At 40.7% G+C, this 25,891-nt stretch overlaps 1 protein-coding gene across 1 annotated transcript in view; it reads right to left on the bottom strand.

The window, feature by feature from the left end:
* The window catches only part of prpf19 (pre-mRNA processing factor 19), a 35,336-nt gene extending 14,302 nt beyond the window's left edge, over positions 1-21,034 (bottom strand). The window contains exons 1-9 of the mRNA XM_080746381.1: positions 20,861-21,034; positions 16,750-16,899; positions 16,342-16,418; positions 15,168-15,309; positions 14,325-14,398; positions 14,170-14,235; positions 10,915-10,956; positions 9,187-9,261; positions 4,076-4,151 (exon numbers count right to left, since the gene is read on the bottom strand). Of these exons, the coding sequence (XP_080602507.1) occupies positions 4,076-4,151; positions 9,187-9,261; positions 10,915-10,956; positions 14,170-14,235; positions 14,325-14,398; positions 15,168-15,309; positions 16,342-16,418; positions 16,750-16,899; positions 20,861-20,879 (721 nt within the window). The 5' untranslated portion in view covers positions 20,880-21,034. The remainder of the gene's footprint in view (positions 1-4,075; positions 4,152-9,186; positions 9,262-10,914; positions 10,957-14,169; positions 14,236-14,324; positions 14,399-15,167; positions 15,310-16,341; positions 16,419-16,749; positions 16,900-20,860) is intronic.
* Between the last annotated feature and the right edge of the window lie 4,857 nt (positions 21,035-25,891).

Below are 25,891 nucleotides of genomic sequence, written 5' to 3'. Positions count from 1 at the left end.
ACACATAAACTAGTAACACAATGTGTATAAAATACATGACATGGTTCTGATGTGTGGGTGGTGAGACAGCGTGAAAGGAGTCTCCTCACATTAACTAGTAACACAATGTGTATAAAATACATGACATGGTTCTGATGTGTGGGTGGTGAGACAGTGTGAAAGGAGTCTCCACACAAACTACTGATGTGTGGGTGGTGAGACAGTGTGAAAGGAGTCTCCACACATAAACTAGTAACACAATGTGTATAAAATACATGACATGGTTCTGATGTGTGGGTGGTGAGACAGCGTGAAAGGAGTCTCCACACATAAACTAGTAACACAATGTGTATAAAATACATGACATGGTTCTGATGTGTGGGTGGTGAGACAGTGTGAAAGGAGTCTCCTCACATTAACTAGTAACACAATGTGTATAAAATACATGACATGGTTCTGATGTGTGGGTGGTGAGACAGTGTGAAAGGAGTCTCCACACATAAACTAGTAACACAATGTGTATAAAATACATGACATGGTTCTGATGTGTGGGTGGTGAGACAGTGTGAAAGGAGCCTCCACACATAAACTAGTAACACAATGTGTATAAAATACATGACATGGTTCTGATGTGTGGGTGGTGAGACAGTGTGAAAGGAGTCTCCACACAAACTACTGATGTGTGGGTGGTGAGACAGTGTGAAAGGAGTCTCCACACATAAACTAGTAACACAATGTGTATAAAATACATGACATGGTTCTGATGTGTGGGTGGTGAGACAGTGTGAAAGGAGTCTCCACACAAACTACTGATGTGTGGGTGGTGAGACAGTGTGAAAGGAGTCTCCACACATAAACTAGTAACACAATGTGTATAAAATACATGACATGGTTCTGATGTGTGGGTGGTGAGACAGCGTGAAAGGAGTCTCCACACATAAACTAGTAACACAATGTGTATAAAATACATGACATGGTTCTGATGTGTGGGTGGTGAGACAGTGTGAAAGGAGTCTCCTCACATTAACTAGTAACACAATGTGTATAAAATACATGACATGGTTCTGATGTGTGGGTGGTGAGACAGTGTGAAAGGAGTCTCCACACATAAACTAGTAACACAATGTGTATAAAATACATGACATGGTTCTGATGTGTGGGTGGTGAGACAGTGTGAAAGGAGCCTCCACACATAAACTAGTAACACAATGTGTATAAAATACATGACATGGTTCTGATGTGTGGGTGGTGAGACAGTGTGAAAGGAGTCTCCACACATAAACTACTGATGTGTGGGTGGTGAGACAGCGTGAAAGGAGTCTCCACACATAAACTAGTAACACAATGTGTATAAAATACATGACATGGTTCTGATGTGTGGGTGGTGAGACAGTGTGAAAGGAGTCTCCACACATAAACTAGTAACACAATGTGTATAAAATACATGACATGGTTCTGATGTGTGGGTGGTGAACCAGTGTGAAAGGAGTCTCCACACATAAACTAGTAACACAATGTGTATAAAATACATGACATGGTTCTGATGTGTGGGTGGTGAACCAGTGTGAAAGGAGTCTCCACACATAAACTAGTAACACAATGTGTATAAAATACATGACATGGTTCTGATGTGTGGGTGGTGAGACAGTGTGAAAGGAGTCTCCACACATAAACTAGTAACACAATGTGTATAAAATACATGACATGGTTCTGATGTGTGGGTGGTGAGACAGTGTGAAAGGAGTCTCCACACATAAACTAGTAACACAATGTGTATAAAATACATGACATGGTTCTGATGTGTGGGTGGTGAACCAGTGTGAAAGGAGTCTCCACACATAAACTAGTAACACAATGTGTATAAAATACATGACATGGTTCTGATGTGTGGGTGGTGAGACAGCGTGAAAGGAGTCTCCTCACATTAACTAGTAACACAATGTGTATAAAATACATGACATGGTTCTGATGTGTGGGTGGTGAGACAGTGTGAAAGGAGTCTCCACACATAAACTAGTAACACAATGTGTATAAAATACATGACATGGTTCTGATGTGTGGGTGGTGAGACAGTGTGAAAGGAGTCTCCACACATAAACTAGTAACACAATGTGTATAAAATACATGACATGGTTCTGATGTGTGGGTGGTGAACCAGTGTGAAAGGAGTCTCCACACATAAACTAGTAACACAATGTGTATAAAATACATGACATGGTTCTGATGTGTGGGTGGTGAGACAGTGTGAAAGGAGTCTCCTCACATAAACTAGTAACACAATGTGTATAAAATACATGACATGGTTCTGATGTGTGGGTGGTGAGACAGTGTGAAAGGAGTCTCCTCACATAAACTAGTAACACAATGTGTAGAAAATACATGACATGGTTCTGGGCCAGTGCTTATAGTGGTGTCAGGGGAATGTTGCATGTCACAGATACAACAAGTTCTACTAAAAGGATTTAAACCACAGAAAGCTCAATGGCGTGTTTGCATTGGGGTCCTTTTGTACTCAATTCATGAAAATAATTTGAAAAAAGAAGCCCGTCTCGAGGATGAACGAGGACGTGCGCTCGCGATTTGGGTGCGGGTGTGTCAGGGCCAGTGATCATCAAAATCCACTGGTCCAGAGGGCCAGTAGTAAACTTCCATTAATGTCTACCCTGCAGCTGCAGCATATATAGGCTATATGTACAGCATACATACAGCATATATAGGCTATATGTACAGCATACATACAGCATATATACAGTATCATAGGGTTAGGGTGCTACATGTATATATAATATAATATAATATTACTAGTCAGGACTTTGTTGGTGTCAGAGGGACACAGGTCATATAGTACATATATATATATATATATAATGTTATAATGTTACCAGTCAGATATAGTACATATATATAATATATATATAATGTTACCATTAAGGACTTTGTTGGTGTCAGAAGGACACAGGTCCAGATGTATACAGTATATATAACATAGTGTTAGGGTTGTACATATAGATATGTTAGACACATATAGTACATATATATAATATATATAATGTTATAATGTTACCAGTCAGGACTTTGTTGGTGTCAGAAGGACAAAGGTCCAGATGTATACAGTATATATAACATAGTGTTAGGGTTGTACATATAGATGTATATAGTATACTAGCCCTTACCCGTTCAAAGATATGAGCTCCCAAATGATGTGCAGTGTGTGGGTTATGGGATGTGCACTGTGCATACAGTATATGAGGGATGGAATGTAACTTTAACTGGTGCTTGCATGATAATATGTAGGAGCATCAATGTAAGAAATACCCGTTTCGTTTCACTCCCCCCCCCCCCGTGTGTGTGTGTGTGTGTGTGTGTGGGGGTTTGTGTGTGATTGTGCTAATGGCCTGAACAACAGCGCCCCTCCCTTAACATGTGTGGTCACAAAAGGTACTGTAGGCTAAATAGATATAGATACACCATAAAAATGCTAATATACAGCATACGATTTGTGAAAGTGACAAACGGGCTTCACAGTTATGTCAGGTGTGTTCATATGCTAATGGTGATGCGATTTCAGATCAATTGCTCCAGCCACCGAGGAGAAACGCTGAGACAGACAGACAGACAGACAGACAGACACTCACTCACTCACTCAGACATTCGCAAAATTATAGTATAGATATAACAGTGTTAGGGTTAGGGTTGTACATATAGATTTGTTACCAGTCTGGTATAGTACATATATATAATATATATAATGTTATAATGTTACCAGTCAGGACTTTGTTGGTGTCAGAGGGCCACAGGTCCAGATGTATATATAACATAGGGTTAGGGTTGTACATATAGATGTATACAGTATATATAACAGTGTTAGGGTTAGGGTTGTACATATAGATATGTTACCAGTTAGATATAGTACATATATATAATATATATAATGTTATATTGTTACCAGTCAGATATAGTACATATATATATAATATATATAATGTTATAATATTACCAGTCAGGACTTTGTTGGTGTCAGAGGGACACAGGTCCAGATGTATACAGCATATATAGCATAGTGTTAGGGTTAGGGTTGTACATATAGATGTGTTACCAGTCAGGACTTTGTTGGTGTCAGAGGGACAAAGGTCCAGAGACAGGATTCCAGGAACACTGGCGCTGTGGAGACCCTGGAAACACATTAATGTATTATTATTATTATTATTACTGATAGGACCCTGGAAACACATTTAATTCATCATGAAAGTAATCCACTGAATAATCTCTAAAAGAAAATAGTAATTGTTGCAGAACCTGATATTATGAACACATGGATTCATTACTGAACACAAATAAGAGGTTGTCTAAACCCCTAAATGTTCTCCTCAGCTGTGTGTGTGTGTGTGTGTGTGTGTGTGTGTGTGTGTGTGTGTGTGTGTGTGTGTGTGTGTGTGTGTGTGTGTGTGTGTGTGTGTGTGTGTGTGTGTGCGTGCGCTGCAAGTCATTCTAAAGTGAAAACTGCATCAGTCCTGAATTACATTTAACCACCAGCAGGTGGTGCAGTGGAGCAGCTGTTCTTCCACATGTCAAGGTAAGAACTCACCAAGCATAGAACACTGTTTATGTCACACACTAATATACACTTAGGTTTAAATATAGTGTTTCTATGTCACACACTAATATACACTTAGGTTTAAATATAATGTTTCTATGTCACACACTAATATACACTTAGGTTACTGTTTCTATGTCACACACTAATATACACTTAGGTTTAAATATAGTGTTTCTATGTCACACACTAATATACACTTAGGTTTAAATATACTGTTTCTATGTCACACACTAATATACACTTAGGTTTAAATATAGTGTTTCTATGTCACACACTAATATACACTTAGGTTTAAATATAGTGTTTCTATGTCACACACTAATATACACTTAGGTTTAAATATACTGTTTCTATGTCACACACTAATATACACTTAGGTTTAAATATAGTGTTTCTATGTCACACACTAATATACACTTAGGTTTAAATATACTGTTTCTATGTCACACACTAATATACACTTAGGTTTAAATATACTGTTTCTATGTCACACACTAATATACACTTAGGTATAGACTGTTTCTATGTCACACACTAATATACACTTAGGTTTAAATAGACTGTTTCTATGTCACACACTAATATACACTTAGGTTTAAATATACTGTTTCTATGTCACACACTAATATACACTTAGGTTTAAATATACTGTTTCTATGTCACACACTAATATACACTTAGGTTTAAATATAGTGTTTCTATGTCACACACTAATATACACTTAGGTTTAAATATAGTGTTTCTATGTCACACACTAATATACACTTAGGTTTAAATAGACTGTTTCTATGTCACACACTAATATACACTTAGGTTTAAATATAGTGTTTCTATGTCACACACTAATATACACTTAGGTTTAAATAGACTGTTTCTATGTCACACACTAATATACACTTAGGTTTAAATATACTGTTTCTATGTCACACACTAATATACACTTAGGTTTAAATATAATGTTTCTATGTCACACACTAATATACACTTAGGTTTAAATATAGTGTTTCTATGTCACACACTAATATACACTTAGGTTTAAATATACTGTTTCTATGTCACACACTAATATACACTTAGGTTTAAATATACTGTTTCTATGTCACACACTAATATACACTTAGGTATAGACTGTTTCTATGTCACACACTAATATACACTTAGGTTTAAATAGACTGTTTCTATGTCACACACTAATATACACTTAGGTTTAAATATACTGTTTCTATGTCACACACTAATATACACTTAGGTTTAAATATACTGTTTCTATGTCACACACTAATATACACTTAGGTTTAAATATAGTGTTTCTATGTCACACACTAATATACACTTAGGTTTAAATATAGTGTTTCTATGTCACACACTAATATACACTTAGGTTTAAATATAGTGTTTCTATGTCACACACTAATATACACTTAGGTTTAAATATAGTGTTTCTATGTCACACACTAATATACACTTAGGTTTAAATAGACTGTTTCTATGTCACACACTAATATACACTTAGGTTTAAATAGACTGTTTCTATGTCACACACTAATATACACTTAGGTTTAAATAGACTGTTTCTATGTCACACACTAATATACACTTAGGTTTAAATATACTGTTTCTATGTCACACACTAATATACACTTAGGTTTAAATAGACTGTTTCTATGTCACACACTAATATACACTTAGGTTTAAATATACTGTTTCTATGTCACACACTAATATACACTTAGGTTTAAATATACTGTTTCTATGTCACACACTAATATACACTTAGGTTTAAATAGACTGTTTCTATGTCACACACTAATATACACTTAGGTTTAAATAGACTGTTTCTATGTCACACACTAATATACACTTAGGTTTAAATAGACTGTTTCTATGTCACACACTAATATACACTTAGGTTTAAATATACTGTTTCTATGTCACACACTAATATACACTTAGGTTTAAATATACTTACAGATGATTGACTTAGGTTATAATAATAATAATAACTAGAGATACTGTTCCTACAAAACAGTGTGGGCTCGCTTGTCATATTAGGAATACTAGCCCTTACCCGTTCAAATATATAAGCTCCGAACCCTAACCCACACACACACACACACACACACACACACACAGAGCTGGTTAAACATGTTGCCTCATGCTAGATGCAGAATAGATATGCCTCATGCTAGATGCAGAATAGATAGTAGAGACACCATAAAAATGCTAATATACAGTATATGATTTGTGAAAGTGACAAACAGGCTTCACAGTTATGTCAGGTGTGTTCATATGCTAATGGTGATGCGATTTCAGATCAATTGCTCCAGCCACTGAGGAGAAACACTGTGACAGACACTCAGACAGACAGACAGACAGACAGACAGACAGACAGACAGACAGACAGACACTCACTCAGACATTCGGAAAATTATGTTTGATGTGGCAAAAATATACGGCAGAACTCATTATATATTTCCCCCCCAAAGGTGACGTGTTAATTGTCATGTGAAGCTCAACCAATACCCCAGCTAACACCACTCCCAGATTTTCCACACCTCAATTACTGGCCAGGCCTTTAAAGAGAAGCCTGTGTTTGCCCATAAGAGGGCCAAGATCCTGAGAGATACACTGCTTAGAGCAGATCTCTATAATCCCCCAAAACACTTTTTGTCCACGTTACCTTCTGGGAACTTTCCTTGTCAAAACTGTATACATTGTAATGCAATGATTAAGAGTGAGTCATTTCTACATCCACACTCTGGGAAAAAATATTTGGTCAAGGGCCGAATTTCATGCAAAACTAAATATGTTGTATATCTGTTAAAGTGTCCATGTGGACTGTGTTACGTGGGGAAGACGATCAGAGAAATCAAAACCAGGTTCTCAGAACACAAACGTTCTATTCGTAACAAAGACGAAAAGTCGTCAGTAGCTAGACATTTTAATGCTGTGGGTCATGACGTTTGCACTCTGAGGTTCATGGGTATTGAAGTGGTAAACCCACTAAAGAGAGGTGGTGATCGAGGTAAAGCTTTACTTCAGAGAGGCATATTGGATACACACACTCCAGACTGAACAGCCTAAAGGCTCTAACAGAGTCCATGGTGAAGAGCTATTCACTTCACCGCGTTGTAGTTTCCTAGCTATCACCTATGCTTTGTTATGTATTTTTAGGTGATAGCTAGAAAACTACACCACGTGAAGTGAATAGCTCTTCACCCTGGACTCTGATTGAGGCTTAAGGGTTTAAATGAAGAGCTCTTACTGAGCTCTTCCTGTGAATTGAGAATATTTCTTATTATAACTTTTCTATTTCATATAACATTGGAGTACATTAATTGGCAATTCTAAAAATGTTCCTACCCTGAGGCATTAAAAATGCAGTGTATCCAATTGTCCTCTTTCTCCTAAAACTTTTTTACATTTTATATATTTACTCTTTATATTACTATTTACTCTGTACATTACTAGTTGATCTAGTGTCTATGTGGTCTTTGCAAGCCATAGGACCGGCCGGTCCAAGACCCCTAGAGTTTTTTTTTTTTTTTTTTCTAAATTTTTATCCCACGATTTTTGTAACCCATTTTTTCACCCGGTGCCAATTGCCTAAGCTGTGATCCTGGGCTCTACTCTCCCTCTGCCAACCTGGGGAGGGCCCCGAACTGAGCTCATGCTTCCTTCAATGCATGAGGAGTGAGCAGGCCGCTTCTTATCACCTGACAGGGGGAGCTTCCCCGGTTGGACGTAGCGCGTGGAAGGAACACGTTATTCCAACCAGTTCCATTCCCCTCCATCAGGCGCCCCGGCTGGCCAGGGGGAGGCTTTATAGAGACCAGGATTACTGCATGTTTTTGTGAGGGTATCTACCCTAGGAGACACGGGGAGAACATGCAAACTCCACACAGAAAGGCCCTTTTGCCAACCCCACCTAGGGTGTGGGCACTGATGACGCGGAGGAGGGAACACGCCCCCAGCACCCACAGTGTCCCCCGGCGGGAATCGAACCCAGGACCTTCTAGCTGTGAGGCGACAGCACTACTGACTGCGCCACCGTGCCCCCAAGACCCCTAGAGTTGACTCTGTCAATATATTATAAAATATGGCTCTGTATTTTGTACATTTTGTTAAAAAAAAAAAAACATTGTCATTCACATGATAGTTGTCTTGGGTACCCAAGTAGATAATATAATTGCTTTGTGAATTTGTCTATGTGATTACAGCTTTGTCAGCTGTCATGAATTACATTGTCATGCATCGTATTTATATACGTCACTTCCCACTTGTATTCATACAACGCTGAAGAAGACCGAAGGGTCGAAACGCGTCCGTTGACTTGACTCTGTCCATTGAGGTAAATAAAATCATGTGAAAAGGAGATTCCTTGAGTGCTGGCTACAACTTCTTTCCTCAAACCTCAATTACACCTCATTGGCTAAACTGCCTTTATACCGTCTGTGACGGAACTCAAATACAATCATGCCACCTCATTGGCTAGTGGCTGCCTTTCTACTGTCTGCGGCGGAAAATGCCAACTGTCTGCGGCGGAAATATGCGGCGGAACTCACTCTATAAATAATGAGGATAACAGAAATAATAATAATAATACTTACAGCATGAGAAGCAACTTGACGATATTTGCTCAGATCCTCAGAACGAACCAAGTCCTCTGGAACCGTCTTTCCTCTCTGGAACAAAACCACAACAAACACTGTTATAAAACCTAATAAATGTTCACACAATACAAACATTTTCTTATAAAAACAAGTCTGAACTTTCTGCACGTCTCCCCCTCCCACTTTCTGTAAGCAGTAACTGGGAGCCAATGGAGGGAGAGGAAACTCCTCTCCCACTTACTGCTTCTTACTGCTTCCACCCTGAATAAAACACTGATGTTGACAAATCTACCAAAGACATGACACCACCCAACATCAACAGTTTAAATCTACCAAACACATGACTCCACCCAACATCAACTATTTAATTCTACCAAAGACATGACTCCACCCAACATCAACTATTTAATTCTACCAAAGACATGACTCCACCCAACATCAACTATTTAAATCTACCAAACACATGACACCACCCAACATCAACTATTTAATTCTACCAAACTCATGACTCCACCCAACATCAACTATTTAAATCTACCAAAGACATGACTCCACCCAACATCAACTATTTAATTCTACCAAAGACATGACACCACCCAACATCAACAGTTTAAATCTACCAAACACATGACTCCACCCAACATCAACTATTTAATTCTACCAAAGACATGACTCCACCCAACATCAACTATTTAATTCTACCAAAGACATGACACCACCCAACATCAACTATTTAAATCTACCAAACACATGACTCCACCCAACATCAACTATTTAATTCTACCAAACACATGACTCCACCCAACATCAACTATTTAATTCTACCAAACACATGACACCACCCAACATCAACTATTTAATTCTACCAAACACATGACACCACCCAACATCAACTATTTAATTCTACCAAAGACATGACTCCACCCAACATCAACAGTTTAAATCTACCAAAGACATGACTCCACCCAACATCAACCATTTGTGCAAATCTTTGAATAGATATTTTTAAAGCAAACATTTCTAACTCAAATCTTTCTTTCTTGGGGTTCCCAATATGGTGAGATGCAGTCCACGGTCAAATACATACAATTCTGGGGGTCCTTGACATGACAGTGACTTCTTATTGTCGGAGTGGCAACACTTCCATAGAGGTTAGGTTTAGGGTTAGTGTCGGAATGGAGACATGTAACCCACATGAAAAGGGTTTTTTCAGAAAACCATTTATCCTCTGTCTACAGATGCTAGCTTCATGGTAGTTTACTGCGTATAGATGCTAGCTTCATGGTAGTTTACTGTGTATAGATGCTAGCTTCATGGTAGTTTACTGTGTATAGATGCTAGCTTCATGGTAGTTTACTGTGTAGTTCTCTCTCTGCTCTCAATAACAAGAGGTAAAGATGTGAAAATGTACTGAATGTCATTACCTTCTTCCTCTCTGTAGTGAGAACTGTGGTACTATCTATTAACTATCTATTAACTATCTATTATATATATATATATATATATATATATATATATATATATATATATATATATATATATATATATATATATATCTACTATCTATCATAATATCATTACCTTCTTCCTCTCTGTAGTGAGAACTGTGGTACTATCTATTAACTATCTATTATATATATATATATATATATATATATATATATATATATATATATATATATATATATATATATATATATCTACTATCTATCATAATATCCTTACCTTCTTCCTCTCTGTAGTGAGAACTGTGGCTTTGTCTTGGAGCTGAAATGGAAGAGAAACACAACAATGATCATCAGAACAAGTTAACATCTTAAAGCAGCTTTAAGACCAAACGGTCACTGAATTACATGTTAACATCTTAAAGCAGCTTTAAGACCAAACGGTCACTGAATTACAGGCCTAGGAATGAATTCAACTCCATGAATTCAAGGCTTTGTGTGGGGAGTAACTGATAGAAAATAAGCAATTTTTAAGTGAAGTATTCCGCAATTTTTTTCAGTGAATTTTGATTGAGTCTTAACAGTTTGCCAGCCACGGGGAGCCTCCCGTACTTGCCCGTACTTGTCCGGTCCACGCAATCAGCCGCCCGTCTTTTCCCGTACTAGGTAATTAAAAATTAAATTAATTATAATTAAAAAAAAGATAACAGTCACCGGTCGTGCTCTGTCTCTTTAAGAAATCATCTCAAGGGTTAAAGCGTCAGAGACGTGATGACGTCATCTGCAACTGAGAAACTGGCATCCACAGGCGGCCATTACGTGCCATTCTATTGTGTATGCAGCCGGTTGGCCAGCGCATCTCCTCGTCTTTTTCCGCATTTCCTCTGTTTTTTCTCGCGGTTTACCCCATCTGGCTCCACGCAAATGAACGGTGGAAATCAGCCTGCAGCTGGATCCAGGGCTTAAAGCAAAAAAGAAATCCCGAGACGGAAATGTATATTGCCCCCCCCCCCGCTCTGATCTCTTAACTCGCTCGGTGCCAATTAAATATGGGCTTTTACGCTATTATTGCCATAAATAGACCATAGACTTCCATGTAATTTATAATGCACAGATCATGCACGCCCATGCACAGATCATGCACCATGTTTGTGCAGGCTGTTCACAGCTTTCAAACAAAAAAATCAGATTGGAAATCCGTTCAGGCATTCTTGAGAAAATAGCCATTATGTTTTCTTCAGATGTAAACAAACATGGCTGCCATGTTTGAAAGATGGGGTTGTATGGGGGGTGGAACATTTTTGGGTTTTTTTCTAAGTAAAAGTCGCCCAAAGTCGCTTGGCAGGGAAGTCCATAGTGAGAAAGTTGCTCTGAAAGTCGTTTGGCACTGTATGAGTTAAATAGCCCCTAGGGACTCCTCAAGACGGAAATCCGTCCCCAGGACGGAGAACTTTAAGCCCTGTGGATCAATGTACAGACATGCAAACAGCCCCAAGGTGAAAAAGGTGACATTTCAGGGGTTAAAATGTGCACCGCGCTCGGAATTTTGGACCTTTTCGGAACGGGTCGAGTGAATTTGCACGAAGAAAAATTGGACTTGTTGCCTACCACCGATTGTTCTAGATATAATAAAGAAAATTAAATCTACAATAAGAATATAATATAGCCTACAGATATAGTTATAGGAGTATCCTAATATTTAGGGACTTGTCTATAGGCATAGACAGACACAATGCACACTGTGAGCTTGTAGATCGGCTATTTTCACTACTTCTTAAAAAGGCCTATTTGTTTTCTAAGATCATTTCTTTGATCATTTGTATTTTATTTATTCATGAAATTAGAAAAACAATTAAAAAAATTTTAATCATGAAATGTTTAGCTTTTTGGGGAGGGAATGTTTTGTAATTGTTTTTTTGTAATTAAAAACGAAATGTAGAAAACCAAAAATTAAGGGACCCATAAAAATGTGTCAACGACCCACAAATGGGTCCCAACCCAGGGTTTAGTGGATTCTCCTGGCTGACTTTTTGTAATCTAGCCATCGTCAAAGTCAAAGAAAAGGTTGATCCTTTTCACTTATAACTCGAGCTCAGTCTGTTCTTGAGAGACTTTTTGTGACTAGTCTCAGCGTCATTCTGTAGGCAGAAAGAACGGAGGCATAACAGCGAAACGCTCCCAAGTCACGGCACTAGCGTTAGCATGTAGCTAGCGCATCATCGTCGAGTAAAATCAACAAGGCTACAATCGATTATATAACGTCACACATCGATGCAGAATAGCGCACAACCGCGATGGAAGCGAATCAAAAACCATAAGTCCACAGTCACTCCACAACTACAGTACTACACGACCACACTACAGCAACTTTGCAAGCTTTGAGTTTGAGCGCTCTGCTCTGTGGCTCGCAGTACAGTGGCTGGCTGGGCTAATTCTGACTGAGCGCTGCCTGCAGTTGACGTCGCGTGCAAGAGAAGGGAGCGCTTGATTTGTTAAAAAATAAAACAACCCACTTCCCCATCCACCTTCAACACAATTGTACTGACAAAACGGACGGCGTAGAGAATAAGAAATAAACGCTCCTCTTCTCACTGCTGCTCTGACGACACGACACCCCCCCACCCCCCTAAACAGTTTTTTTAACGAATCTGCACGATTCACACAAATGACCAATTTGGATTCAAAATGGCGATTTTTGCCGAAAAGCTACACGTTTGCATGCCTGAATGTAAGTTGGCCGACCAAAAAAGTTGCTTCATGCACGTTTTGCACAGGAGCGATCCGAGCGTGTTGTTATCATTTGGTGCATTGCTTTTTTAAAACATGTTTATAAATAAATTGATTGCACGGCAGTACCTCTGTACCACTGTTTTTAAGGGGCTCCCCGTGGCTTTGAAAGGGTTAAGCTGGCCTTACACTAGCCGACAATCGGGGCATTTAATGACCCTCCCGACAGCCTGCATCTGAAACGGGACCGATTATTGGGCATAAATTTGGTCTAGCGTTGAGGGCTCACAGATTCAATCTGAGCCCAGCCGAGTGGCTCGGAGGACGATCAGGAAAATAAATGTTTGATATTTTTCGGGATCAGCATATAGCCTCTGTCGGACGCAAGCAGCGGGGACAGCCGCTGATCTGTCTCTCTCTCCCTCTCCCTCTCTCTCTCTCACAGGCACACCGACACACTTTTCATACCGTCTGTCCTTCAGGTTGTATAAAGTCAACGGGTGTGGACGGGAGCGGGTTTGTTTTATCAAACAGTACAGTACAGTAACAGTATCAATCACATCTGATACTGTCTGCTACTCTCTGTGCAAAACCAATGAGGTTTGAAAAGAACAGATCAGTGCCTTCTCAAATGTAAAGATCTTGTCTTATCAACAAAATATCAAAATCTGGTAGTCTTTAGTCTTAGTCGACAAAATGAACACTGGTATTCCTTTAACAACTAGTAGTATTATTATTATTCATATAATAATAGTAAACGTAATAAATAACTATATAATCATAGAATAATAATAAATATTAAACCAACCTTCTGTACGATCTCTGGAGTCATCCCCACCGTCTCACTGACCTCCATGGGCTCTCCACCGGCCCCCTGGTGGACACAGGCAGCATTACAACCTACACTGGCTCATTGTGATGTCACTTTAATGATGACTGCTTTGATTGACAGCATGAACTCACCACTGCGGCGGGCTGGGAGGCGGGAACAGCCTGAGGTGCAACCAATCCTGCCTGGGGCTTCAGAGTAGCAAGAGCTGATTGGATGAAAGCAGTACAATGTGTTTAATATGGAGCTGTATATTATAGAATCATAACTTATATACTGTATTCCTGGGGCTTCAGAGTAGCAAGAGCTGTGTGAATATGAGCAGTAGAACATGTTTAATATAGAGCTGTATCGGTCCTGCGGATACGGTGGGATCCTGCTCTGCTCCATGCAGGGCTCTGAAGAGAGCTGATCTACATCATGTAGATGTTTACATCATCTTACCTTCTCCTTATCCATGTTTAGAACATCACCTCCTCCTTGGTGAGGCTAGTCTAGTCTATAGAACATATCTTGCCCTCTCTAGCGGGTATACAGTCTATAGAACATATCTTACCCTCTCTAGAGGGTACAGAGCGGGTACAGGTCATATCTTACCCTCTCTAGCAGCTGCCACCTCTTTGGTCAGCCTAGCGATCACCCTGCAGGCTGCATCATGCTGGTACAGAGTCTAGTATAGAACATATCTTACCCTCTCCTCTCTAGCGGGTATACAGTGTATACAGAGTGTATCTTACCCTCTCTAGAGGGTACAGAGCGGGTATAGAGTCTATAGATCATATCTTACCCTCTCTAGCGGCTGCCACCTCCTTGGTCAGCCTAGCGATCACCCTGCAGGCTGCATCATGCTGGTACAGAGTCTAGTATAGAACATATCTTACCCTCTCCTCTCTAGCGGGTATACAGTGTATACAGAGTGTATCTTACCCTCTCTAGAGGGTACAGAGCGGGTATAGAGTCTATAGATCATATCTTACCCTCTCTAGCGGCTGCCACCTCCTTGGTCAGCCTAGCGATCACCCTGCAGGCGGCATCATGCTGGTACAGAGCGTGACTCAACTCCTGACGGGTCGTCTGGAGCTGCTGGCGCAGCGTGAAGCTATGCAGCATCACTGCATCCTGGAAACATCACAATAAAAGCTCTATCAGCATCACTGCATCCTGGAAACATCACAATAAAAGCTCTATCAGCATCACTGCATCCTGGAAAACAATATATATATATATAAGGTTTATTTAACTAGTAAACTATAAGATTATTTAACTAGTAAATTATAAGATTATTTAACTAGTAGACTATATGCTTATTTAACTAGTAAACCTATAAGATTATTTAACTAGTAAACTATAGGATTATTTAAATAGTAGACTATATGCTTATTTAACTACTAAACTATTAGATTATTTAATTATAGTAAACTATAAGATTATTTAACTATAGTAATCTATAAGCTAGTAAAGAACTGCATCCTGGAAACATCAACATAGAAGATTTATTTAACTAGTAAACTACGTATCTCTGGGGTGCCGACCCACAGGTTGACTGAAGAACAACAACCCATGCAAGGAGGATGAGAATGCAGATGGAACAGAGATATACATGTATGTTTAAAGAAAAGTAGATGTTTTTGTTTAATCACAGCTAACTGTTTATATTATTACTATTTTGTACCTTTTTCACCCCTAAAGTGATGACTGGAATCGGCTGCCAAGTGACGATTACTAAATTACTAAAACATTACGATTGCGTGCAAATTTGGCAGGAAAGACAAATGACCTTATGACCACAGGAAGTTAATTTTGACAGAATTACACCTGAATCTAAATCAATATTTGAGCTTTTCTTCTAACACAAATGTAATGGTTTGATAACTGAGCCAATTATGAAATAGACACGATGACGGATATGACAGCGAGTCGCAACGACACGCATCAACGGTGAAAACATCACAAAGGACTCAAATAGCGGAAAACAGCTACTTGTGTGTAGTTAATAAAAGGACAGAAGCGTGGATTTACAAGACGATCTCAATCATCTCATCAATAATGTCAGAAGCACAGCTGTGGAGACTCACCCAATCATCCTGAAAGGACTTCAGAATAAAAGACTCACCCACTTATCCTGAAAGGACTTCAGAATAAAAGACTCACCCACTCATCCTGAAGGGACTTGAGAATAGCAGGGATGCTGGTGGCTGAGGGAGCCTTGGGTCTGATTGGATGAGAGACTGAGGAAATAACACATGATTGGATGAGACTGAGGAAATAACACATGATTGGATGAGACTGAGGAAATAACACATGATTGGATGAGAGACTGAGGAAATAACACGTGATTGGATGAGACTGAGGAAATAACACATGATTGGATGAGACTGAGGAAATAACACATGATTGGATGAGAGACTGAGGAAATAACACGTGATTGGATGAGACTGAGGAAATAACACGTGATTGGATGAGACTGAGGAAATAACACGTGATTGGATGAGACTGAGGAAATAACACATGATTGGATTCATAATTACAATAATAACAACAACAAGTACAATAAGGTACCTTTAATATCAATGAGTTGCTCTTCAGATAAGGGTTGTCCATTCATAGGATCAGTTCCATTCTCTACGATGTATTTCTCTATCAGTCTTCGTTCAAACACCTGGTTGGAGACCGGAGACACGCAGGGATGCTCCGGAACCTCGTTGGAGACTGGAATTAACACAAACATTAATTAATCACCTCGATGGAGATGGAAATTAACACAAACATTAATTAATCACCTCGATGGAGACGGAAATTAACACAAACATTAATTAATCACCTCGATGGAGACTGTTAATTAACACATAAACACTAATTAATCACCTCGATGGAGACTGTTAAATTAACACAAACATTAATTAATCACCTTGATGGAGACTGTTAATTAACACAAACATTAATCACCTCGATGGAGACTGTTAAATTAACACACAAACACTAATTAATCACCTCAATGGAGACTGTTAATTAACACAAACACTAATTAATCACCTCGATGGAGACTGTTAATTAACACAAACATTAATTAATCACCTCAATGGAGACTGTTAATTAACACATAAACACTAATTAATCAACCAGACTGAGGCATGGATCCAGACTGAGGCAGACTGAGGCATGGATCCTCACAACAGGAAAGTGGATGGAGTCTAGTCAGTCTACACAAGAATGCTACGAACAGCACCAGGTGTCTCATGGACCACATCAGAAACTGGTCCTCTATGGGGACCACAGGTCACAGACAAGAGAAGGATGAGGCTGGTCACAGGGCACTGTGTCACTGTGTCAGACACCCAGAGCTAGAGGCAAGCAACCTGACTCTATGGGAGCCAACCCAGGACAAACTGACTCTATGGGAGCCAACCCAGGACAAACTGACTCTATGGGAGCCAACCCAGGACAAACTGACTCTACTCTATGGAGCCAACCCAGGACAAACTGACTCTATGGGAGCCAACCCAGGACACACTGACTCTATAGGAGCCAACCCAGGACACACTGACTCTATAGGAGCCAACCCAGGACAAACTGACTCTATGGGAGCCAACCCAGGACAAACTGACTCTATGGGAGCCAACCCAGGACAAACTGACTCTATGGGAGCCAACCCAGGACAAACTGACTCTATAGGAGCCAACCCAGGACAAACTGACTCTATAGGAGCCAACCCAGGACAAACTGACTCTATGGGAGCCAACCCAGGACAAACTGACTCTATGGAGCCAACCCAGGACACACTGACTCTATAGGAGCCAACCCAGGACACACTGACTCTATGGGAGCCAACCCAGGACAAACTGACTCTATGGGAGCCAACCCAGGACAAACTGACTCTATGGGAGCCAACCCAGGACAAACTGACTCTATGGGAGCCAACCCAGGACAAACTGACTCTATAGGAGCCAACCCAGGACAAACTGACTCTATAGGAGCCAACCCAGGACAAACTGACTCTATAGGAGCCAACCCAGGACAAACTGACTCTATGGGAGCCAACCCAGGACAAACTGACTCTATGGGAGCCAACCCAGGACAAACTGACTCTATGGGAGCCAACCCAGGACAAACTGACTCTATAGGAGCCAACCCAGGACAAACTGACTCTATGGGAGCCAACCCAGGACACACTGACTCTATAGGAGCCAACCCAGGACAAACTGACTCTATAGGAGCCAACCCAGGACAAACTGACTCTATGGGAGCCAACCCAGGACAAACTGACTCTATAGGAGCCAACCCAGGACAAACTGACTCTATAGGAGCCAACCCAGGACAAACTGACTCTATGGGAGCCAACCCAGGACACACTGACTCTATAGGAGCCAACCCAGGACAAACTGACTCTATGGGAGCCAACCCAGGACAAACTGACTCTATGGGAGCCAACCCAGGACAAACTGACTCTATGGGAGCCAACCCAGGACAAACTGACTCTATAGGAGCCAACCCAGGACAAACTGACTCTATAGGAGCCAACCCAGGACAAACTGACTCTATAGGAGCCAACCCAGGACAAACTGACTCTATGGGAGCCAACCCAGGACAAACTGACTCTATGGGAGCCAACCCAGGACAAACTGACTCTATGGGAGCCAACCCAGGACAAACTGACTCTATAGGAGCCAACCCAGGACAAACTGACTCTATAGGAGCCAACCCAGGACAAACTGACTCTATAGGAGCCAACCCAGGACAAACTGACTCTATGGGAGCCAACCCAGGACACACTGACTCTATAGGAGCCAACCCAGGACAAACTGACTCTATAGGAGCCAACCCAGGACAAACTGACTCTATGGGAGCCAACCCAGGACAAACTGACTCTATGGGAGCCAACCCAGGACAAACTGACTCTATAGGAGCCAACCCAGGACAAACTGACTCTATGGGAGCCAACCCAGGACAAACTGACTCTATGGGAGCCAACCCAGGACAAACTGACTCTATAGGAGCCAACCCAGGACAAACTGACTCTATAGGAGCCAACCCAGGACAAACTGACTCTATGGGAGCCAACCCAGGACAAACTGACTCTATGGGAGCCAACCCAGGACAAACTGACTCTATGGGAGCCAACCCAGGACAAACTGACTCTATGGGAGCCAACCCAGGACAAATCCAGGAAAGGAAAGAGGGGGGCGGCATAGCTCAGGGGTAGAGAACCCGTTATTAGAGCAACGAAGGGTTCCCGAAGGGTTCCCAGTTCGAATCCGGGCTCCCCCTGAGTTAGCAATACTCTGGACCCCTAGTTACTCTGCTCCCGGTGAGCAGGTTGGTGCCTTGCATGGTTTCCTCTGCCACCGGTGTATGCATGTGTGCGTGAATGGGTGAATGTAATGCACAATCTATGTAAAGCGCCTTGGATAAAAGCGCTATATAAATGCACCATTTACCATTTACAACACCTACATAGTTGCACTGCTGCAGGACAGCTTAGCTAACAGCATGTGGAGCTCAATCAAAGAACGAAGAATACATGCAGCATCATTGTATGGATGCAAACATCATTATACTGTTAGTGTTAACACACACACACACACACACACACACACACACACACACACACACAAGTCAACTCAAACAAAGGGCCAAACTCGTTCTTCTGCTATACCACCAAAATGTGGAACGCCTTACCGAAGGCCTTAAAGGAGTGTGGTTCCCTAGCATCCTTTAAAATCGCCCTGAAAAACCACTTTCAGGCAGCAGCCGTTCGTAACTGGCAATAACAAACCTAGCCCAGCCTCCCCTGACCCTTCTTTGTATTTACCTACTGGATATATTTTTTGCACTGTTTATTTTATTTTTATTTACTTTTTGTTTTACTATATCTACTGCATAGTACTGTGTTCTATCCGTCTGTCATTCAATGTTATATGAGATACTTTAATGGTTTCCTGTGTAAATAAGCTTAGTCTTTTCTAGGATCTCTTTTTAGTTGACCTTGTACCAGTGAACTGTACCGTCATGAAACTGTACCTTTTCCTATGCAAACTGACAATAAAGTCTTCAATCAATCAATCAAACACACGTACACTCTAGAGTTAAAGATCTATGAGAGTCCATTTGGTTACCAAATAAACAACTCTCCGTCATTTAGCTGGGGACCCCCTAGCTCTGGTCCATAGCGCTAGAGGAGGGAGAACAGAGGACCAGGGCTGGGGACCCCCTATAGCCCCTCTCGGGACGCTTAAATTACCTTCCCAATACAACAGTAAAAGTCAACTGGGTCCCGAAGGGGCCAGGGACCACCTAGGGACCACCTAGGGACCCCCTAGCCGCAACTCTAGATTATTGCCATGTTTATTAAACCATGAAATGAACAACAAGGATTCTAATATCACTAGACTGTTCATTAAGGTGATTATAGCTTTGATTAACACATCAATGATGATTATAGCATGAATTAAAACCTCAATAAACCACATTAAGATTATGAAAGACAACATGGATGCTAACTAACATCACTAGACTGATCATTAACACACTGACATGATTAATAAACCTCATTAAGATGATTATAGCTTTAATTAACACATTAATGATGATTATAGCATGAATTAAAACAACGTAATGAATGAAAGACAACATGGATGCTAACAGCGTTAGCATTAGCATCAGGTTTACTTACTGGCACAAACCAGAGACATGTTGATGTTGTTGTTGTTGTTGTTGTTTCTGCTGCAGGTTCTTTAATGAGATTAATGACCTTACAGGCTGATTAATGAAGTTAATTAAACACTTTGTTTAATTAATGTTTAAGTTTTAAACTGACGAGTCGCACGCGCTGCTCTGCCGCTACAAACCGCACTGCATGCTGGGATACGGTCCGGTGGTTGCCAGGTCTGTGGTTTGTGAGAGAAACAAGCAGAACAGCTCAGAAAACAAGCAGGGAGAAGAGACTGAACTGGGGGTCCCTGAGGACCCACAGTGGGTCCCCGAGGATCCACAGGGGGTCCCCGAGGATCCACAGGGGGTCCCCGAGGACCCACAGGGGTCCCGAGGACCCACAGGGGGTCCCCGGGCCACATGGAGGGCTCCCAAATGACAGTAAAATGACAATTTAAGGATCTTGAACACCTTTTTAATACCTAATAGGGCCTAATAATTAGGCCTAGGCTATAGGCCTATATATATTTAAAAATATATAATAACTATCCCGTTAAAAGATATGAGCTCCGAAATTATGTGCAGTGTGTGTGTGTGTGTGTGTGTGTGTGTGTGTGTGTGTGTGTGTGTGTGTGTGTGTGTGTGTGTGTGTGTGTGTGTGTGTGTGTGTGTGTGTGTGTGTGTGTGTGTGTGTGTGGGTTATGGGGTGTGCACTGTGCACACAGTGAAATGATGTGCAGGGTGTGGGTTATGGTTATGGGGTGTGCACTGTGCATACAGTATATGAGGGATGGAAAGTAACTTTAACTGGTGCTTGCATGATAATATGTAGGAGCATCAATGTAAGAAATACCCGTTTCGTTTAAGGCTACAGAGATACTGTGTACCGATCTGCATGATTTTTGGACAACATCTGTAACAGGGCCAGACGTGGCATTATTTACGTTTTGTTTTGATTGATTGAAGGCTTTATTAGAAGTTTGCATAGGAAAATGTACAGATTCATGACGGTACAGTTCACTGGTACAAGGTCTACTAAAAGGAGATCCATGAAAAGACTAAGCTTATTTCAACAGGAAACCATTTAAGTATCTCATATAACATTGAATGACAGACAAATAGAACACAGTACTATGCAGTAGACATGTAAAGAAAAAAAGAAAGAAAAAGAAAACAGTAGGTCTATACAATCAGTAAGTACAGTATATACAATATATACAAGGAAGGGGCAGGTAACAGTAAGTCTAAACAATCAGTATGTACAGTATATACAAGGAAGGGGCAGGGAGGGTAGGGTTAGGGGGTCCTTTGGGGTCCTTTGGGGTCCTTTGTACTCAATTCATTGTGGAATCATTAGGCCTGCTAGTCCTCTTAAAGCAAAGGTTTCAGGAGGAAGCTGCTTTAGAGGCTACCAATAAACAACCAATAAACAACCAATAAACAACCAATAAACAACCTACAACTATCAATATGTAGAAGTCACTTTACAGAATAACAACCAGCCCAAAGTAGCTTACAATAAGCAGACATGGCAACAAATGTTTCCTCCTGTTAGACTGGGATAACATCCGGTCTGGTTGTAGAGCGGAAACGGAAACGGTTAGTGCATGTGTGTGTGCGGGGAAAGTACCGGATACAGTAGGGCGGGATCTAGACCGGATGTGAATGTGAGCGCTGTTGACGCGACGTTAGCTTATGGTTGTATCCTGCTTTACAAATGTCGACATCCTACTTCTCCATCAGAATAACATAATTTAAAGTGTACACCGCAGTGTCCAGAATCCAGACTGCATCTGCCTTAAGTCACAATTATGTGTAATTTAAAAATACAGATACAAAAATGTAAGTGATTGATTGATTGATTGATTGATTGATTGATTGATTGATTGATTTGTAGAGTTTATTAGCAGTTTGCAATAGAAAAAAAGTAGTTTCATGACATCACTGGCACAAGGTCAACTAAAATGTTATGGTAAAAAATAGCCCATGTAGGATACAGGATAGGTGGGTTGTATTATGTCATGGTTTGATTGATTGAAGACTTTATTAGAAGTTTGCATAGGAAAAGGTACAGTTTCATTGATTGATTGATTGATTGATTGATTGAAGGCTTTATTAGAAGTTTGCATAGGAAAATGTACAGATTCATGACGGTACAGTTCACTGGTACAAGGTCTACTAAAAGGAGATCCATGAAAAGACTAAGCTTATTTCCACTGGAAACCATTGAAGTATCTCATATAACATTGAATGACAGACAAATAGAACACAGTACTATGCAGTAGATATGTAAAGAAAAACAAAAAAAAAAGACAGTAAGTCTAAAACAAACAGTATATACAAAGAAGGGGCAGGGGAGGGTAGGGTTGGGCTGGGTTCATTTTTTACCAGTTGCGAACGGCTGCTGCCTGTAAGTGGTTTTTCAGGGCAATTTTAAAGGATGCTAGTGATCCACACTCCTTTATGGCCTTCGGTAAGGCTTTCCACATTTTGGTGGTATAGCAGAAAAAAGAGTTTGACCCTTTGTTGGTTTTGACTCTGGGTTGAAAGTGGTCTGTGGCGCTGCCTCTGGTGTTGTAATTATGGACATCCTTAATGTTTATAAAGTATTTTGAAAGGTACTTGGGTATCATAGTGGTGTAGTGTATCTTGTACACCAGGCCCATTGCAAGTTGCTGTACTCTGTCATCTACTCTGAGCCACCCCACTCTTAACTGGTGAGTAGCGGTGAGGTGAGTCTGATAGGGAAGGATAAGCAGGACCCTAATTAGTTTATTTTGGGCTGTTTGGAGTTTAGTTTTCAGGGCTTGTGGTGCGTCACGATACCATACGTGGACTCCGTAGTCAAAGAGGGGCTGGATTATTGCACCAGCTATGGTCTTCAGTGTGTTGAAATTGACCATCGGGGCGATCCTCTGTAGGAAACGAGTTCGTTGGTTGATTTTATTTATTACTTTAGAAGTCATCTTTTCACTGGAAAGATTAGCTTCAAGGATGCATCCTAAGTAAGAGATTTCGTTTTTTCGTGTTATGACCTTGTCACCCACTTTGATTGTGAAGTTTTCTACTTTTTTGAGGTTATGATTTGATCCAAAGAGGATGGACTCCGTTTTTCCCAGGTGAATTGATAATTTGTTGTCGTTAAGCCATGTGCAGATCTTACTTAGTTCAGAGTTAAGTGTCTTTTCAACCTGCAAGTGGTCCTTGCCCGAGACTAGGAGAGCCGAGTCATCCGCGAACAGGAACAGGTTGCAGTCGCAAGCAGATGCCATGTCGTTCACGTATATTAGGAACAACAGAGGTCCCAGTATGCTACCTTGAGGAACACCACAGCTTACTGGGAGGGGGGGGGGACAGGGTACCGTTAATCTCCACCACCTGTTCCCTCCCCACCAGGTAAGATTGCATCCAACTCACTGCTGCGCTGTCAAGACCGATGGCTTTTAGTTTCTCAATCAGAATAGAATGATTTACGGTGTCAAATGCCTTCTGGAGGTCCATCATGACCATGCCGCTATATTTGCCGTCATCCGCTTCGCGTTTGATTTGGTCGGTCAAATAGAGAAGGCATGTGTCGGTGGAATGAGATTTTCTGAATCCAGATTGGAACTCGTAAATCAGATTATTCTCATCGAGATATCTTGCAATCTGTTCGTAGACTATTTTCTCCATGACTTTGGATATGGAGCTAAGAATGGAAACGGGACGGTAGTTTCCAGGGTCTAGTTTGCTACCTTTTTTATGCAGGGGGGTTACTTTTGCTAGTTTGAAGTCCTGTGGGACATGACCCTGTTCGATGGAAAGGTTAATTATGTGGGTAATGATTGGCGCAATGGTGGCGGCTGAATCTCTGAGAAATCTAGCTGGAATTTTATCAAGGCCAGTGGCCTTGTGTTGAGGTAGGGCGCTCAGTTTTTTAAACACTTCATCAGTTGTCACTGTGGCAAGTTTAAAACTGTCTTTTCTGACGCCCAGTTTATTGTAGAATTTCTTAACAAATTTTACACCATACCGCCCAGATGGGGCGACCAGTCTTTCAACCAGTGAATGGGCCATGGTGGTAAAGGTTTTGTTAAGATGGGTAGCCACTTCACATTTGTCAGAAATGAGAGCGGCGTCCGTTTTGATGTTTATGCTGTGGCATATGGTTTTAGGTTTTAAGCCTAATTGGTTGTTAAGCAACTTCCATAGGTCTCGTGGTTTGTTTTTGTATTCGTCAATTTTGACGTCGATGTAGTCTTTTTTGGCGGATCTAATTAGGGCGATTGTCTGGTTTCTGAGTTTCTTGCACTGAGCAGTAAGATGTTTGATTTGGATTTTGAGGTCAGGGTTGAATTTTTTTCTAAGCTTTTTGCAGCACTTACGTTTTTCATCGTACCTTTTGTCTCTGAGTCTAGCTGATTCGGTAATATCTGGTTTATGGTTTACAAGCTTTCTTCACATCAAGGTCCATTATTTATTTATTCATCATTTGATCCACAGAACCTCCATTTGATGACATTTAGCTTCTCAGCAGTGGCGTCAATTGGGTATGGCAGGGGTATGAACCCTGGGTCCAGGCCAGGGGGGAAGATAAAAGTTAGTTCTAAATATGAATCCACTTTGTCTATCTGTGCTAGTAGGCGGGTGCAGTTATGAAAAAAAAGCACCTAACCCCAAAAAAATTGCAACAAAAGGTTTTTCAACTGTTTTGTGTAGTATTAGGTGTCCTTAATAACATACTAAAAGTCTACCAAAGTCTGACCACTGGAAAGGTGTAATTTTCAAGATGGCGTCCAGGATGGATAAACATTCATTAAAATACTCTAACTCCTTCATTATTTACCCTAGACAAGCATTTTTTGTGTCAAACCCTATGTTTATGTGGCCTAGGAATCCATTGGACTTGTCCAAATTGCAGAAATACAATTACATAATTCTGAAATCCAATAGTGTGTCTGTAACTCTATTAAAACCCACTGAAAGGGCCAACTTAATACGTATTAAATACCATTATTTCTTTACATTTGTGTTTCACTTGAACAAGGCTGAAATGTCATAGTTCCACCCCTAC

Source organism: Nannobrachium achirus (assembly GCF_963921795.1).
Source record: "Nannobrachium achirus genome assembly, chromosome: 17".
Classification (NCBI taxonomy): Eukaryota; Metazoa; Chordata; class Actinopteri; order Myctophiformes; family Myctophidae; genus Nannobrachium; species Nannobrachium achirus.
The sequence above is the reverse complement of the archived record's forward strand: the minus strand, read 5'-3'. Positions and strand labels throughout refer to the sequence as shown.